Source organism: Dendrobates tinctorius, unplaced genomic scaffold (genome assembly GCF_039654945.1).
Source record: "Dendrobates tinctorius isolate UK_male_01 unplaced genomic scaffold, ASM3965494v1 ptg000093l, whole genome shotgun sequence".
NCBI lineage: Eukaryota > Metazoa > Chordata > Amphibia > Anura > Dendrobatidae > Dendrobates > Dendrobates tinctorius.
In genome coordinates, this window is record NW_027361761.1 from 23,543,634 (window position 1) to 23,562,017 (window position 18,384).

Genomic DNA, 18,384 nt, shown 5'->3' on the forward strand with positions numbered 1-18,384 from the left:
TACAAAATTCTAAAATGTCATCAAACATCTCGAAAAATTGACAAATCTTCCCCATGGTAAGTTATATCCTGATAACAAACACAGATTCCAAAACCAAATAGCAAAGTTTAAATTTACTCTCAGAGCGTGATAACCAAATTATCATGATCTTCTCTCTAGACTTGGTGGCGGGAAGTGAAGGATAAAAACCAACAAAATTCAGTTCCGGCAGTGAAGAGCTAAGAAACTCAAATTTCTTGTTCCATAGCTTGGTAAATATTGCGGATTTGCTTGGGGCTATATGACATATTTCTTCAAACCTAGACCAAACACCGAGTATAAGTGATTCTTTGTATCACCATTCTCCTAGCCTTATAAAGAGAAATGTGAGGTTTCAGCTACTTTCCAGTGAGAGAGCCAAACCGATTGTTGAAGTTTATTAAATTAGCTACTTTGAAGAAAACAAGAGTTGATCTCTGAGCATGAAAAGTTTTGGAAGGTGAATTTTACATACGGTAAATGAAAACAGTCTGGATATCTTCCACATTTCTATATGAAGTATTACAGTAGTTATATTCCTGTACATAGAGGCAGTATTATAGTAGTTATATTCTTGTACATAGGGGCAGTATTATAGAAGTTATATTCTTGTACATAGGGGGCAGTATTATAGTAGTTATATTCTTGTACATAGGGGGCAGTATTATAGTAGTTATATTCTTGTACATAGGTGCAGTATTATAGTAGTTATATTCTTGTATATAGGGGCAGTATTATAGTAGTTATATTCTTGTACATAGGGGCAGCATTATAGTAGTTACATTCTTGTACATAGGAGCAGTATTATATTAGTTATATTCTTGTACATAGGGGGCAGTATTATAGTAGTTATATTCTTGTACATAGGGGCAGTATTATAGTAGATATATTCTTGTACATAAGAGCAGTATTATAGTAGTTATATTCTTGTACATAGGGGGCAGTATTATAGTAGTTATATTCTTGTACATAGGGGCAGTATTATAGTAGTTATATTCTTGTACATAAGAGCAGTATTATAGTAGTTATATTCTTGTACATAGGAGCAGTAGTATAGTAGTTATATTCTTGTACATAGGGGCAGTATTATAGTAGTTACATTCTTGTACATAGGAGCAGTATTATAGTAGTTATATTCTTGTACATAGGGGGCAGTATTATAGTAGTTATATTCTTGTACATAGGGGCAGTATTATAGTAGTTATATTCTTGTACATAGGGGGCAGTATTATAGTAGATATATTCTTGTACATAGGAGCAGTATTATAGTAGTTATATTCTTGTACATAGGAGCAGTATTATAGTAATTATATTCTTGTACATAGGGACAGTATTATAGTAGCTATATTCTTGTACATAGGAGCAGTATTATAGTAGTTTTATTCTTGTACATAGGAGGCAGTAATATAGTAGTTATATTCTTGTACATAGGGGTAGTATTATAGTAGTTATATTCTTGTACATAGGGGCAGTATTATAGTAGTTACATTCTTGTACATAGGAGCAGTATTATAGTAGCTATATTCTTGTACATAGGGGCAGTATTATAGTAGTTATATTCTTGTACATAGGAGCAGTATTATAGTAGTTATATTCTTGTACATAGGGGTAGTATTATAGTAGTTATATTCTTGTACATAGGGGCAGTATTATAGTAGTTATATTCTTGTACATAGGAGCAGTATTATAGTAGCTTTATTCTTGTACATAGGAGCAGTATTATAGTAGCTATATTCTTGTACATAGGGGCAGTATTATAGTAGTTATATTCTTGTACATAGGAGCAGTATTATAGTAGTTATATTCTTGTACATAGGGGTAGTATTATAGTAGTTATATTCTTGTACATAGGGGCAGTATTATAGTAGCTATATTCTTGTACATAGGAGCAGTATTATAGTAGTTTTATTCTTGTACATAGGAGGCAGTAATATAGTAGCTATATTCTTGTACATAGGGGTAGTATTATAGTAGTTATATTCTTGTACATAGGGGCAGTATTATAGTAGTTATATTCTTGTACATAGGAGCAGTATTATAGTAGCTATATTCTTGTACATAGGGGCAGTATTATAGTAGTTATATTCTTGTACATAGGAGCAGTATTATAGTAGTTATATTCTTGTACATAGGGGTAGTATTATAGTAGTTATATTCTTGTACATAGGGGCAGTATTATAGTAGTTATATTCTTGTACATAGGGGCAGTATTATAGTAGTTATATTCTTGTACATAGGAGCAGTATTATAGTAGCTATATTCTTGTACATAGGGGCAGTATTATAGTAGTTATATTATTATAGTAGTTATATTCTTGTACATAGGGGCAGTATTATAGTAGTTATATTCTTGTACATAGGAGCAGTATTATAGTAGTTATATTCTTGTACACAGGAGCAGTATTATAGTAGTTATATTCTTGTACATAGGAGCAGTATTATAGTAGTTATATTCTTGTACATAGGAGCAGTATTATAGTAGTTATATTCTTGTACATAGGGGGCAGTATTATAGAAGTTATATTCTTGTACATAGGGGGCAGTATTATAGTAGTTATATTCTTGTACATAGGGGGCAGTATTATAGTAGTTATATTCTTGTACATAGGTGCAGTATTATAGTAGTTATATTCTTGTACATAGGGGGCAGTATTATAGTAGTTATATTCTTGTACATAGGGGCAGCATTATAGTAGTTACATTCTTGTACATAGGAGCAGTATTATATTAGTTATATTCTTGTACATAGGGGGCAGTATTATAGTAGTTATATTCTTGTACATAGGGGCAGTATTATAGTAGATATATTCTTGTACATAAGAGCAGTATTATAGTAGTTATATTCTTGTACATAGGGGGCAGTATTATAGTAGTTATATTCTTGTACATAGGGGCAGTATTATAGTAGTTATATTCTTGTACATAAGAGCAGTATTATAGTAGTTATATTCTTGTACATAGGAGCAGTAGTATAGTAGTTATATTCTTGTACATAGGGGCAGTATTATAGTAGTTACATTCTTGTACATAGGAGCAGTATTATATTAGTTATATTCTTGTACATAGGGGGCAGTATTATAGTAGTTATATTCTTGTACATAGGGGCAGTATTATAGTAGTTATATTCTTGTACATAGGGGGCAGTATTATAGTAGATATATTCTTGTACATAGGAGCAGTATTATAGTAGTTATATTCTTGTACATAGGAGCAGTATTATAGTAATTATATTCTTGTACATAGGGGCAGTATTATAGTAGCTATATTCTTGTACATAGGAGCAGTATTATAGTAGTTATATTCTTGTACATAGGGGCAGTATTATAGTAGTTATATTCTTGTACATAGGGGGCAGTATTATAGTAGATATATTCTTGTACATAGGAGCAGTATTATAGTAGTTATATTCTTGTACATAGGGGTAGTATTATAGTAGTTATATTCTTGTACATAGGGGCAGTATTATAGTAGTTACATTCTTGTACATAGGAGCAGTATTATAGTAGCTATATTCTTGTACATAGGGGCAGTATTATAGTAGTTATATTCTTGTACATAGGAGCAGTATTATAGTAGCTTTATTCTTGTACATAGGAGCAGTATTATAGTAGCTATATTCTTGTACATAGGGGCAGTATTATAGTAGTTATATTCTTGTACATAGGAGCAGTATTATAGTAGTTATATTCTTGTACATAGGGGTAGTATTATAGTAGTTATATTCTTGTACATAGGGGCAGTATTATAGTAGCTATATTCTTGTACATAGGAGCAGTATTATAGTAGTTTTATTCTTGTACATAGGAGGCAGTAATATAGTAGCTATATTCTTGTACATAGGGGTAGTATTATAGTAGTTATATTCTTGTACATAGGGGCAGTATTATAGTAGTTATATTCTTGTACATAGGAGCAGTATTATAGTAGTTATATTCTTGTACATAGGAGCAGTATTATAGTAGTTATATTCTTGTATATAGGGGCAGTATTATAGTAGTTATATTCTTGTAGATGGGGTCAGTATTATAGTAGTTAGATTCTTGTACATAGAGGCAGTATTATAGTAGGTATATTCTTGTACATAGAGGCAGTATTATAGTAGTTACATTCTTGTACATAGGGGGCAGTATTATAGTAGTTATATTCTTGTACATAGGGGCAGTATTATAGTAGGTATATTCTTGTACATAGAGGCAGTATTATAGTAGTTACATTCTTGTACATAGGGGGCAGTATTATAGTAGTTATATTCTTGTACAGACGAGCAGTATTATAGTAGTTATATTCTTGTACATAGGGGCAGTATTATAGTAGTTACATTCTTGTATATAGGAGCAGTATTATAGTAGTTATATTCTTGTACAGACGAGCAGTATTATAGTAGTTATATTCTTGTACATATGAGCAGGATTATAGTAGTTCTATTTTTGTGCATTTAGGGCAGCTTTCTCCAAAGAGCCATAGTAAAGAAGTTTAACTAGAGGTTTTCCTTAAACATTCTTGTCACTATTCCACTCACCAAAGTGGACAGAAGTGAAGACAGGTCCCATGATTCCTCTGTCTCTTCTGTTGGTGTTATCCAACAAGTCAGCAGAAAACAAATAAATATCCACTGCAGACGCATCTTTTTCCTCATTCTATGAACCTGCAAAGAAAAGTAACAAAGTTCAGTTGTCTCAACACAGGAAAATATATTTTTACAACTTTGGCTTTATTTAAAAAAAATAGTATATTTAATTTGTGGAAAGGCTGAATAATCAGAAATGAGAGAAATAAAATGAACATTAATCCAGGATCTATTCATTTCTATCAGAATTACAAGCAGTCGGGTGAAGAAATTACACAATTATGGACCGTAGTTTTTTCGTTACAAATTGTTTTTTTGTTTTTTTTTACTATGTCGGAACAATTTTGCACATATATGTTCCAACATGCTTACATTAATTTATTTTTAACCAATTTTGACCCACTAATAAATTAGCAATTGCCGTATCTGTTCCTTTGCCACAGATTATGATTTTCTTTTTTGTCACAGCTTTTTTTCTACATTCGTTATGGACCATAAATTCATCTAGCAAAGAAATAGACCTGCTCGGAGAACACCTTAACACCGTATCCGAGAACGTTCACTCATCGCTATTTACTCTCTTTGGAAATATGATGAATGAGGTCTGATAAGTATCATCCTGTAAAAGCCATACGAAGACAGAGACCGCCGTAATAAAAAGAAACCAAAGCTTAAAAAAATTGGAAAAAATTGGGAAAATCTCTAATTGCTGCTCAAAAATAACATAAATAGTAACAAAGGTAAATACATACAAATAAATAGTTTAATTACAAACACATAGGGCGGCGCGTTTCGGCACTGAACCATCAAGGAAGAAAGTGGAAGAAACGCGTTACAGTTTGCATACATTGCTTTCTTCGAGCCTCTGCACAACCTTCTGTACTTATCTCTTTATGGACAAGCAAGCGATAAATCATCTATAGAAAATCAGAAACCGAAAGCGACAACACTAAACACTGATAATTGGGAGCTACAGAAATGGTACAACTCCGTGATGCGTAGGGATCCGCGCAGGGCGTCCGCGGAGAGCTCATTACACAATGTCTGAACTTCGCTTTTCACTGAAATCTGGACCAATTTTTTTTAAAAAAAAAACAGTTTAGATCCCTTTACTGTGCTCTGATGATATCTGTGGCTTGATTTTTTTTTTTTTTTTGCAAGGCTAGTTTTTTTTTTTGTACTATTGGCACAATTTTAGGGTACATATCATCTATAACTTTTACTACTGTTTGACTTTTCTTCGGGGGAGTGTAAGAAATTTGGTCATTGCTTGTTTGTTTGTCTGTGTAAGTATCGTAATAAAGTATCCTCAGGGTTGACATCATTATAGTGAGACCAAATTTATCATTTTTCTTTACTGTTTTGCTGCTTTTGAACCATAAAAACTATTAAATTAAGACCTTGTTTTTCTGCTGCATTTCATACCCCTGAGGAAGCCTCAACCTTGGTGGCGATACGCGTGAGGTCAGACTCTTCATCCTGCTCTGATTCATCCATCTTTGACTTTTTCGCCATCATACAGGTCTTACATCAGGGTCATACAATCGGTTTTCTTTTTCCACTTTCAACTCTTTTTCTCCCTTTTTCTTGTGGTTTGTGATACTCATATAACATAGTAACATAGTTTTGAAGGCTGAAGGAAGACCTTGTGTCCATCTAGTTCAGCCTATTTTTAGTGCAGCTGTTCTGCATTGTTGATCCTGGGGAAGGCAAAAAACCCACAGAGTAGAAGCCAATTTTCTCCATAGGGAAAAAAATTCCTTCCCCCTAAGCTGGATCAACCATCTACCTATAATATTCTGTTATTCATAACCTTCTATACTGTAACTCACAAGAAAAGCATCCATTCCTTTCTTACATTCATTCAGTGAGTTGGCCATCACCACTTCCTCAGGAAGAGAATTCCAGAGCCTCACTGCTCTTACCGTGAAGAACCCTCTTCTATGCTGGTGCAGAAATTATCTTTCCTCCAAACGAAGAGAATGCCCCCTTGTTCTTGGCACAGTCCTTGGTACAAACAGTTCATTGGAGAGATCTCTGTATTGCCCTCTGATATACTTGTACATATATATTAAGTCTCCCCTAAGTCTTCTCTTTTCTAGAGTAAATAGACCTAATTTTGATAACCTTTCTGGGTATTGTAGTGAACCAACTCCATTTATCATTTTAGTAGCCCGCCTTTGAACCCTTTCAAGTTCAGTAATGTCTTTCTTGAGCACCAGCGTCCAAAATTGCACACAATACTCCAAGTGTGGTCTGACGAGTGATTTGTACAGAGGGAGAATTATGTTTTCATCTCGTGTCCCCAGACCTCTTCTAATGCATCCCATGACCCTATTTGCTTTGGTGGCAGCTGCCTGACACTGGGCACTCCAATTTAGCTTCTTATTGACTAAGATGCCTAAGTCTTTTTCCATGTCTGATTTCCCCAGCAGATTCCCATTTAGTAGGTAATTGTAGCATCTGTTTCTCCTTCCCATGTGCATAACCTTACACTTATCTGTGTTAAACCTCATTTGCCATTTTTCAGCCCAATTCTCCAATTTACTCAAATCTGTCTGTAGTTGCAAACTGTCCTCCTTTGTGTTAACTACCTTACATAGTTTTGTATCATCTGCGAATACTGATATTTTACTGTGTAAGCCATCCACTAGATCATTAATAAATAGATTAAATAGTAGGTGGCCCAATACAGACCCCTGTGGTCCCCCACTAGTAACCCTGGCCCAATCTGAGTATGCACCATTAATAACCACTCTTTGTTTTCTATCACTAAGCCAGCTACCTACCCAGCTACACACATTTTCCCCTAGCCCAAGCTTTCTCATCTTACTTACCAATCTTTTATGTGGGACAGTGTCAAATGCTTTAGAGAAGTCGAGATAAATGACATCCAATGATTCTCCTTGGTCCATTTGAGAGCTTACATCCTCATAGAAGCTGATCAGGTTAGTTTGACAGGAGCGATCCTTCATAAATCCATGTTGATATGGAGTTAAACATTTATTAACATTGAGATATTCCATAATGGTGTCCCTTAGAAACCCTTCAAAAATTTTACCCACAACAGATGTTAAGCTTACCGGCCTATAGTTTCCAGGTTCCCTTTTACACCCCTTTTTGAATATTGGTACCACATTTGCTTGCCGCCAATCAAAAGGAACAGACCCTGTTTCTATAGAGTCTTTAAATATAAGGAATAGAGGCCTGTCTATCACATTACTTAACTCCCTGAATACCTGAGGGTGAATGCCATCAGGGCCTGGTGATTTGTCCATTTTAATCTTACTAAGGCGGTTCTGCACTTCTTCCTGGGTTAGGCAGGTAATACTTAATGGGGAGTTTACATTATCACTCTGCATTTCCCCTGGTAAATCCTTTTCCTGTGTGAACACTGTTGAGAAAAAAGTATTTAAAACATTTGCTTTTCCCACATCGCTCTCTATGATTTCACCCTCATTGTTCTTTAAAGGGCCGACACTATTAATTTTAATCTTTTTACTGTTTATATAATTAAAGAATAGTTTGGGGTTTGTTTTACTTTCCTTAGAAAATGAGTCTCTCAGTTTCCACTTTTGCTAAATGTATTTGTTTTTTTACACATTTTATTTTTTTCTCTATAACTTTTTAATGTTTCTTCATTGCCTTCTTGTTTTAGCTTCCTAAATGCCTTGTTCTTGTTATTTATTGCCCTTTTTACATCCTTATTTAGCCACATTAGTGTTCTCCTGTTCTTAGCCCTTTTATTTCTGTACGGTATGGCTAGCTCGCAGTGGGTGTGTAAAACTGATTTAAATATTTCCCATTTATTTTCTGTGCTCCTATTTTTGAGGACATTGTCCCAATCAATTCAGCGAAGGTCCTCTCTAAGCTGATCAAACTTTGCTTTCCTGAAATTCAGCGTTTTCGTAACCCCCTTCCAGGGCACCTTACTGAAGGACAAGTGGAATTGTGTTATATTGTGGTCACTGTTCCCTAGGTGCCCAGCGACTCGGACTTCTGTTATTCTATCCGGCCTGTTGCTTAAAATTAAGTCCAGAAGGGCTGTCCCTCTAGTTGGGCCCTGCACAAGTGGTGACAGATAATTATCCTTGGTCACTGACAGATATTGGTTTCCTTTCTGAGATACGCAGGTTTCAGTTTCCCAGTCTATGTCGGGGTAGTTGAAGTCCCCCATAATAATCACCTCATTGTGATTTGCTGCTTTGTCTATTTGTTTCAATAATACATTGTCAGTGGTTTCTGTTATATTTGGTGGCTTATAACAAACCCCTATGAGGATTTTATTACTTTTCTCTCCTTGTATCTCCACCCATAGAGACTCCACCTCTTCATTTCCCTCTTGTATATCTTCTCTTAGTGTGGCTTTAAAGTGGACTTTATATATAGACAGACTCCACCCCCTTTCCTTTTTTTACGATCCCTCCTAAACAAATCATATCCTTGCAAGTTAGCCGCCCAGTCATAGCTGTCGTCTAACCATGTGGTATTTTTCCTCATACATTACCAACTCCAGATCTTCAATCTTATTGGTCAGGCTTCTTGCGTTGGTCAGCATGCAGGAAAGAAGTTTTGCTTCCTTTTTCTTAGCTTTCTTCCGAGTACCCTGTCTTGGGTCCTCTTTACCACATCTAGTATCCTTGATTAGTTTGTCCTTCTGCTGCATGTTCTTGTCTGCTGTTTTTCCTCCCATCCCCTCTTCTTCTAGTTTAAAGCCCTCCTGAGGAGTGTGGCAAGTCTTCTGGCGAATATGTCTTTCTTATTTTTTATATAAGGTTATTTACATGGTGTTTACCGACTTATTGCACTTTAGTGCTTTGCATTTATTGTATCCGTACACTTTATTATGTTAATACGTAGCCTGGATTGTGTTATCTGTATTTTATCACATGATTTTATTATTTATTGCTTCGGCAATGGTGCTAAGAGGAGGATACTGCAGCTCCAATCATTGGTCTATTGATTGCTTGAAGTCATTTATTTGTATTTTATCTCCCTAATTAATGGGACCTTATTATAACTATGGGGCGATTGTCTTTTTAAGGAAACCCCCTACATTTGATCCATTATAACATTGTGACTTGTTTAAGCATTTTTATCTAATTTTTTTTTTATCTTTTATTGATTCAGTTAATTATCTATAATTCATGGTGGGCCTCCGAGTTTATATGCTTTTTTTTCCCTTATTTTGTCTTTTTACATTTGTGTTAGGTTGTGGGTTTAACACTTTTTTCTTTCGTATTTTTCATTTCGAGATCCATAATAACTTAATTTTTCCATCAACTGAGCTGTATGGTGGATTAATTTTGTTGCTAGACTTTTTATGTACATTTTTTGCTCATTTTTTTTATCTTGCATTTTGGACAGTAGGATGAGCAAAAGACAGCAATTCTGCCATTTGAGTTTAGGCTCTTTTCTTTACATTACAAAAAAATATTATAAAGTAATAGTTTGGGTCCTTGATGCTATGTATGAGCGATAGGGAGCACTATATAGCATTACATGGACACAAATTATGCATGGGTGCTACATGTTTTGTAGGGTGTGTTTAGGCTAGTGACTAAAAGAGGAGAAAGCTCCGATACATATAGGACGCGCAACCTGAAGAACCATAGAGATACGTTTTTATTAACACATATGCACGCAAAATGGGTAAAATCATTTAGAATTACACATAAAAGACAACAAACCACAGCCCTGTGCATGACAATGTGAAAGATCCACATAAATGACGCGATACAATAGCAATAGGAATAACAAGCACAGTGGATAATGCGCTCATGAGAATTGTATATTGAGCCTCCTACATGTTCCAAATAGGTGTGCAGCATGGAAAATCTACATGGACACACATCACAACAAGGTGTAATGAAATATGGCGAAACCCGAGACACACAATAAAATAGCATCTGGTAAAGTCAGGTATATGAGGCTCAAATGTGAGCAAACAGTGTTAGAAAACAGTGTAGATCCAGGGTGTCCCCAAGGGAAACAATAAGGTTTCAAGAGGGTTGAGTCCTGACTGATGGGCTCTTAGGCTATTTTCACACTAGCGTTTTTTTGCCAGCAGCGCACGCCGCCGCTAAGCCCCGCCCCCTGCCCGCCTCCTCCGGTCATCTCCGCCTAGTATTGAACACGGCTGCATGCGATCTGCACATGGTACCGTCAAAAGGGCGCAGCGCACGCTAAATTCTACTAGCGCATGGTCTGAGCACCCTATGCTAAAGATAGGGTGTGCAGATCGCATGCAGACGTGTTCAATACTAGGCGGAGATGACCGGAGGAGGAGGAGGCGGGCAGGGGGCCGGGCTTAGCGGCGGTGTGCGCTGCTGGCAAAAAACGCTAGTGTGAAACTAGCCTTATAGGGAAACAAGGTTTCAAGACGGATGAGTCATGACTGATGGGCTCTTTTAGGGAAACAAGGTTTCAAGACGGATGAGTCGTGACTGATGGGCTCTTATAGGGAAACAAGGTTTCAAGAGGGATGAGTCGTGACTGATGGGCTCTTTTAGGGAAACAAGGTTTCAAGAGGGATGAGTCATGACTGATGGGCTCTTATAGACAAGCTAATAAGACCTGAACAAGTGCAGAGCAAAAACAATATACTGCAAGAAGGGTCCATGCCCTACAAAACAGGCTGCAATACACCTTGGAGCCAGAGAGTGGAAGCGAGGTATCAGGCTGCTATAATCGTGGTAGCAAGTAGAGGAGGCAGAGAGCAAATGAGGCGTGCGGGGGCAGGCGTACGCGTATCGCTGCAAGCAGCTTCATCAGGGCAAGTGTTTGGGTCCTTGGGACATTATCAATTGTGCCGATTGATTTGTTTATTTCTGGAATAAAGCATTTTGCAAGAAAATAGTTTTATTTTTCTTCTCTTTAATTGATTTTTTTTTTAACGATCGTATTTGTAGTTCCATTATGGAACAAAAAATTATGCTCTGTACATAAGGCGGTCAAAAAACAAGTATTTTCAAGTGAAAACTTCTTGAGGAAACGTTCCTTTTTTGGGACGATTTTGGAGACTTTTTTTATTCTGGAAGCAGTTTTGAAATGTTATGAATTTTTTTTCTTGAAGTGTTTCTTTTCGCAGCCTATGAATTGGACAATATCTAGTTTTGAAGCATCTATTTATTTTTTTTTTATAAGGAACCACTTTAAAGAAGTGACACGAACTTTGTTATTGCCCACCAAGTTTCAAAACCAGAAGTGGAAAAAAACACTCAAAAGACTCATATGAATAGCAAAGTGGTTCAATTGCTCAGTGGTTAGCACTGTTGCTTTGACGCGCTGAGGTCCTGGGTTCTAGATCCACAAAGGACAACTTCTGCAAGGACTCACCGCCCTTTGAGCCACATATGTGCAGTGATTGATTTTGACTGTGGTATTTAAGGGGTTAAACAGTGGGAATCCTACTCTTCATTCACTTTTTTGTGTACAGAAAGACAAGCAACAGAAATATGGAAGAAATTGTGCAGCATTGATGGCTGTCTGGATGTGAACCAGCTTTGGGATGAGGTAAAAGACTTGTTAGACAGTTCACCACTATCTTTCTATGTTTCCTTCTGCTTGTTTCCTCTCCCTGCTCCTCACTCTTCCTTCACTCTCTATAGAATATAATGGACATGAGCTTGCAGTCCGTCTTGTCTAAGTAAGATGTATTTGAGCTGGGGGTTTTCATAGTGGATTACAAGTTCAGGATGGTAAGAAATGTCTGATAAGTGGGAAAAGAAGCTGACTTCTTTGCTAAAATATTAAAGAAAGTTTCTTATTTTTGTGTACTATTCATTTATTCAAAGTTTGTATAGTTTAATTTTAATGGAATATTTGTCACGCTGTGATGGTCTTCGGTAGGAAGGGGGGGCCTCAAACTGTTCCTGGAACTGGGACTCTAACTATCCCTGTCACAGGAGCACTCTTGAAGGTTACGAGGCTTGAGGTTCCGATCTTACTGTGCTCCTGTTAAACCCTGATCTGTCCCCTCCCCAAACCCATGAGGCATGGGGCAGAAATGTAAGGTTAGCAAGACACAAAGACAAAACAGGGATAATAGAAAACCTCTATCATACAAAAGTAATAACCAACAATAGGGGAGAGGATAGGGACAGGGAGGAATAAACTAAATAGGAACAAGGACAAGGAAATAAACACATATATACAATAGCAAACCAAAGAACACTACTACAAAAACTCCACTCCAACCACTTAGCTTTAATACGTAGCACAGGAAGACAAATCTTTCACCGGCAGGGACAAGAAGGTCTGACCAGTTTTTATAGGAAGAGGTAATAACAAGATCCGAAGCAACTGAAATGGAAGTGCATGCTTCTGACCAGCAAATAAAAGTTTGTTAACCTCTTCAGCACCAGAGGAAACTAAATCAATTTATTATCCAACTCAAATCACACCAGCGATTCATTACCCGACGTGACCATCTAACTCCAGGTCTTCTGGTGGGACAAGACATCCTCATGACCATATTCTGGCAAGTCTAGAATAAGCCAAAAATTGTGATATGTGGGAAAACCTCAGGTCATGTGAAACTGTGGGTCCTGTGACCCTCATAGTTTGGCAGTGGCTGCAATAAAGGGTAGACGGAGAGAAGAGTTGACAGCACAAATGCACAGTTATGGGAAAGGTCATGAGTCATAACATAAAAAAATAAAGGAACCTTGTTGAAGTCACCTGTGGTTCATCGGGCTCGCCTTTCATGTGTAGTGGTTTGAGAATTACATAACAGTTATGTAAGCAGAAGAATGAATACAGCACCGAGTGTTTGCACTCTCATGAGATGATTAAATACTAGAAATACTACGTATGAAAATGCTGCATACCGTGAACTGTCTATATGGAAGACGCGGACATTCGGTAGAGCTTCACGAAAATGAGAACCTCTAGAATGTGTGTCACTCTGCTGACGTGGTGGACGATGTCCATGAGAGTCACATTTATGTAGAAAATATCAGATGACAGTAAGTGTTCTCTCTCCCCTTCCTTAAATGCCACTTTTAAGAAATCTAAATAGGATCACAATTTTGTAAAGTTCTCTTAGAAAAATATTGTTAATGTGGAAAACTTATCAAAATATCACGGACAACTTGCATTTTATACGGATGCTTTGGAAAATCGTAATAAATCATTAATGGGAATCTGTCAGTAGTAAGTATGAACCTTCCTAAGCCATCTATATGAGCATGTAGGTAATGGAAAGTTGAACAACATGATACCTCGATATCTGCGATCTGAAGTCTTGTTCCAGAGAAATCCACATTTTCTTAATATGTAAATGAGCTGTTAAGATCTATGGGCCGAACATAGATCTCCCCAAGAATCTTCCACCAGAAATTATATTAAATGAAATGGGGCGTTACTGGTGTGAGACGTGTCAGTCATTACATGTCTCACACTGGAAACACCACCTTTCATTTATAATAATCTCTGGAGGCAGATTCTTGGGAATATCTATGCCCCGCCCATAGATCTTAACGGATCATTTACATATTAAGAAAAACGTAGATTTCTCTGGATCAAGACATTGGATCACAGATGTTAAGGAATAATTTTATTCAACTTTTTATGTCCTACGTGCCCATATACTGTAGATGGCTTAGGAGAGTTGATCCCACTGATAAATTCCCTTTAAGATTTTAAGTGATACATGTGTACAGCCCATAATTTTGATATGAAGACATTGGCTGTGTTCACTTGGAATTGTAAAATGATGATAATTACGGTCATAATTATCCGCACAGCTGGCAGCCCTTGTGAATGCAGTAGTTGTGTGCATGCATGACCACCATTGCATTCACTGCTTATGGGAGCACGGGTAATCAGCTGTTGGGGCTGGACGGTATCACCAGACGCAGCCCATGGACAAGTGTGGCGCTCTTTTGAGGAAGCAGTCATGTTCTTCTGATAAATAATGTCATAAATGAGAATTGTCCTGGCAATCCTCCCCAGTGACTCATGCTGTAATGACTACACAGGCTGACCAAGTTTTAAGACACCTAACGACATGAATGTTAAGCATTGTAATAACGATATCTCTCAAAATAGTGTGGTAAAAGGAGTATAAGGAAGCGGTCATAGGAGTGGCGGGCCTGGTGAGTATATAACATGCTTCAAAGTGTCTAATGATACAATGTGGTCTTGTAAACAAGGTGCATCGTCTAGTGCTGGTGCCACCTTAGGAACAGTGGTTACTGGTTAGTAAGGAGACATTCCTCATGGGCGCTGATACCAGTATGGCGCTATAACTGTATGGAGGCACAGAGAGCGGTGCTATTACTACATATGTGCACAGAAGGGGCGCTATTAGTATATGGGTGCACAGAAAAGGGGGAACTATTACTATGTGGAGGAATGGAGATGGGTGCACAAAAGAGGGCTCTATCAATATAGGACTGAACAGAAAGGTGGTGCTATTATATAGAGGCACAGAATGGGGCACTATTACTATATGGAGGCACAAAAGTGGGAACTATTACTATAAGAAAACACATGAGAGGGCACTTTCACTATATGAAGGCACAGAAGAGGGCACTATCACTATATGAAGGCATAGAAGAGGGAATTATTACTATATGAAGGCACAGAAGAGGACACTTTCACTATATGAAGGCACAGAAGAGGGCATTATTACTATATGAAGGCACAGAAGAGGACACTTTCACTATATGAAGGCACAGAAGAGGGTACTATCACTATATAAGGCACAGAAGAGGGCACTATCACTATATGAAGGCACAGAAGAGGGCATTACACTATATGAAGGCACAGAAGAGGGCACTATCACTATATAAGGCACAGAAAGGGGCACTATCACTAAATGGAGACACAGAAGGGGGCACTATTACTATATGGAGACACAGAAGGGGCACTATCACTATATGGAGACACAGAAGGGGGCACTATCACTATATGGAGACAAAGAAGGGGGCACTATCACTATGTGGAGACACAGAAGGGGGCACTATCACTATATGGAGACAAAGAAGGGGGCACTATCACTATGTGGAGACACAGAAGGGGGCACTATCACTATATGGAGACACAGAAGAGGGCACTATCACTATATGAAGTCACAGAAGGGGGCACTATTACTATATGGAGACACAGAAGGGGGCACTATCATTATATGGAGACACAGAAGAGGGCACTATCACTATATGAAGGTACAGAAGAGGGCATTACACTATATGAAGGCACAGAGGAGGGCACTATCACTATATGAAGGCACAGAAGAGGGCACTATCACTATATGAAGGCACAGAAGAGGGCACTATCACTAAATGGAGACACAGAAGGGGGCACTATTACTATATGGAGACAGAGAAGGGGCACTATCACTATATGGAGACACAGAAGGGGGCACTATCACTATATGGAGACAAAGAAGGGGGCACTATCACTATATGGAGACACAGAAGGGAGCATTATCACTATATGGAGACACAGAAGAGGGCACTATCACTATATGAAGACACAGAAGGGGGCACTATTACTATATGGAGACACAGAAGGGGGCACTACTATATTGAGACACAGAAGAGGGCACTATCACTATATGAAGGCACAGAAGAGGGCATTACACTATATGAAGGCACAGAGGAGGGCACTATCACTATATGAAGGCACAGAAGAGGGCACTATCACTATATAAGGCACAGAAAGGGGCACTATCACTATATGGAGACACATAAGAGGGAACTATCACTATATGGAGACACAGAAGAGGGCACTATCACTATATGGAGACACAGAAGAGGGCACTATAACTACTGTATATGAAGGCACAGAAGGGGGCACTATCACTATATGGAGACACAGAAAGGGGCACTATCACTATATGGAGACACAGAAGAGGACACTATCACTATAGGGAGACAGAAGAGGGCACTATAACTACTGTATATGAAGGCACAGAAGAGGGCATTACACTATATGAAGGCACAGAAAGGGGCACTATCACTATATGGAGACACAGAAAGGGGCACTATCACTATATGGAGACACAGAAGGGGGCACTATCACTATATGGAGACACAGAAGAGGGCACTATCACTATATGAAGACACAGAAGGGGGCACTATTACTATATGGAGACACAGAAAAGGGCACTATAACTACTGTATATGAAGGCACAGAAGGGGCACTATCACTATATGGAGACACAGAAAGGGGCACTATCACTATATGGAGACACAGAAGGGAGCACTATCACTATATGAAGGCACAGAAGAGGGCATTACACTATATGAAGGCACAGAGGAGGGCACTATCACTATATGAAGGCACAGAAGAGAGCACTATCACTATATGAAGGCACAGAAGAGGGCACTATCACTAAATGGAGACACAGAAGGGGGCACTATTACTATATGGAGACACAGAAGGGGCACTATCACTATATGGAGACGCAGAAGGGGGCACTATCACTATATGGAGACACAGAAGGGGGCACTATCACTATATGGAGACAAAGAAGGGGGCACTATCACTATATGGAGACACAGAAGGGGGCACTATCACTATATGGAGACACAGAAGAGGGCACTATCACTATATGAAGACACAGAAGGGGGCACTATTACTATATGGAGACACAGAAGGGGGCACTATCACTATATGGAGACACAGAAGAGGGCACTATCACTATATGAAGGCACAGAAGAGGGCATTACACTATATGAAGGCACAGAGGAGGGCACTATCACTATATGAAGGCACAGAAGAGGGCACTATCACTATATAAGGCACAGAAAGGGGCACTATCACTATATGGAGACACAAAAGAGGGCACTATCACTATATGGAGACACAGAAAGGGGCACTATCACTATATGGAGACACAGAAGAGGGCACTATCACTATATGAAGGCACAGAAGAGGGCATTACACTATATGAAGGCACAGAGGAGGGCACTATCACTATATGAAGGCACAGAAGAGGGCACTATCACTATATGAAGGCACAGAAGAGGGCACTATCACTAAATGGAGACACAGAAGGGGGCACTATTACTATATGGAGACACAGAAGGGGCACTATCACTATATGGAGACACAGAAGGGGGCACTATCACTATATGGAGACACAGAAGGGGGCACTATCACTATATGGAGACAAAGAAGGGGGCACTATCACTATATGGAGACACAGAAGGGGGCACTATCACTATATGGAGACACAGAAGAGGGCACTATCACTATATGAAGACACAGAAGGGGGCACTATTACTATATGGAGACACAGAAGGGGGCACTATCACTATATGGAGACACAGAAGAGGGCACTATCACTATATGAAGGCACAGAAGAGGGCATTACACTATATGAAGGCACAGAGGAGGGCACTATCACTATATGAAGGCACAGAAGAGGGCACTATCACTATATAAGGCACAGAAAGGGGCACTATAACTATATGGAGACACAGAAGAGGGCACTATCACTATATGGAGACACAGAAAGGGGCACTATCACTATATGGAGACACAGAAGAGGACACTATCACTATATGGAGACACAGAAGAGGGCACTATAACTACTGTATATGAAGGCACAGAAGAGGGCATTACACTATATGAAGGCACAGACAGGGGCACTATCACTATATGGAGACACAGAAGAGGGCACTATCACTCTATTGAGACACCTAAGAGGGCACTATAACTACTGTATATGAAGGCACAGAAGGGGGCACTATCACTATATGGAGACACAGAAAGGGGCACTATCACTATATGGAGACACAGAAGAGGACACTATCACTAAATGAAGGCACAGAAAAGGGCACTATA

General features: G+C 38.5%; 1 protein-coding gene across 5 annotated transcripts in view; it reads right to left on the bottom strand.

Annotated features, from left to right (window-relative positions):
* LOC141098613 (adhesion G protein-coupled receptor F5-like) overlaps nucleotides 1–18,384 on the bottom strand; it is a 231,066-nt gene that overhangs the window by 89,305 nt on the left and 123,377 nt on the right. For all 5 annotated transcript variants that reach the window (XM_073586579.1, XM_073586582.1, XM_073586581.1 and 2 more), the window contains exon 2: nucleotides 4,537–4,662. In XM_073586579.1, coding sequence (XP_073442680.1) covers nucleotides 4,537–4,653 — 117 coding nt within the window. In that variant the 5' untranslated portion in view covers nucleotides 4,654–4,662. The remainder of the gene's footprint in view (nucleotides 1–4,536; nucleotides 4,663–18,384) is intronic.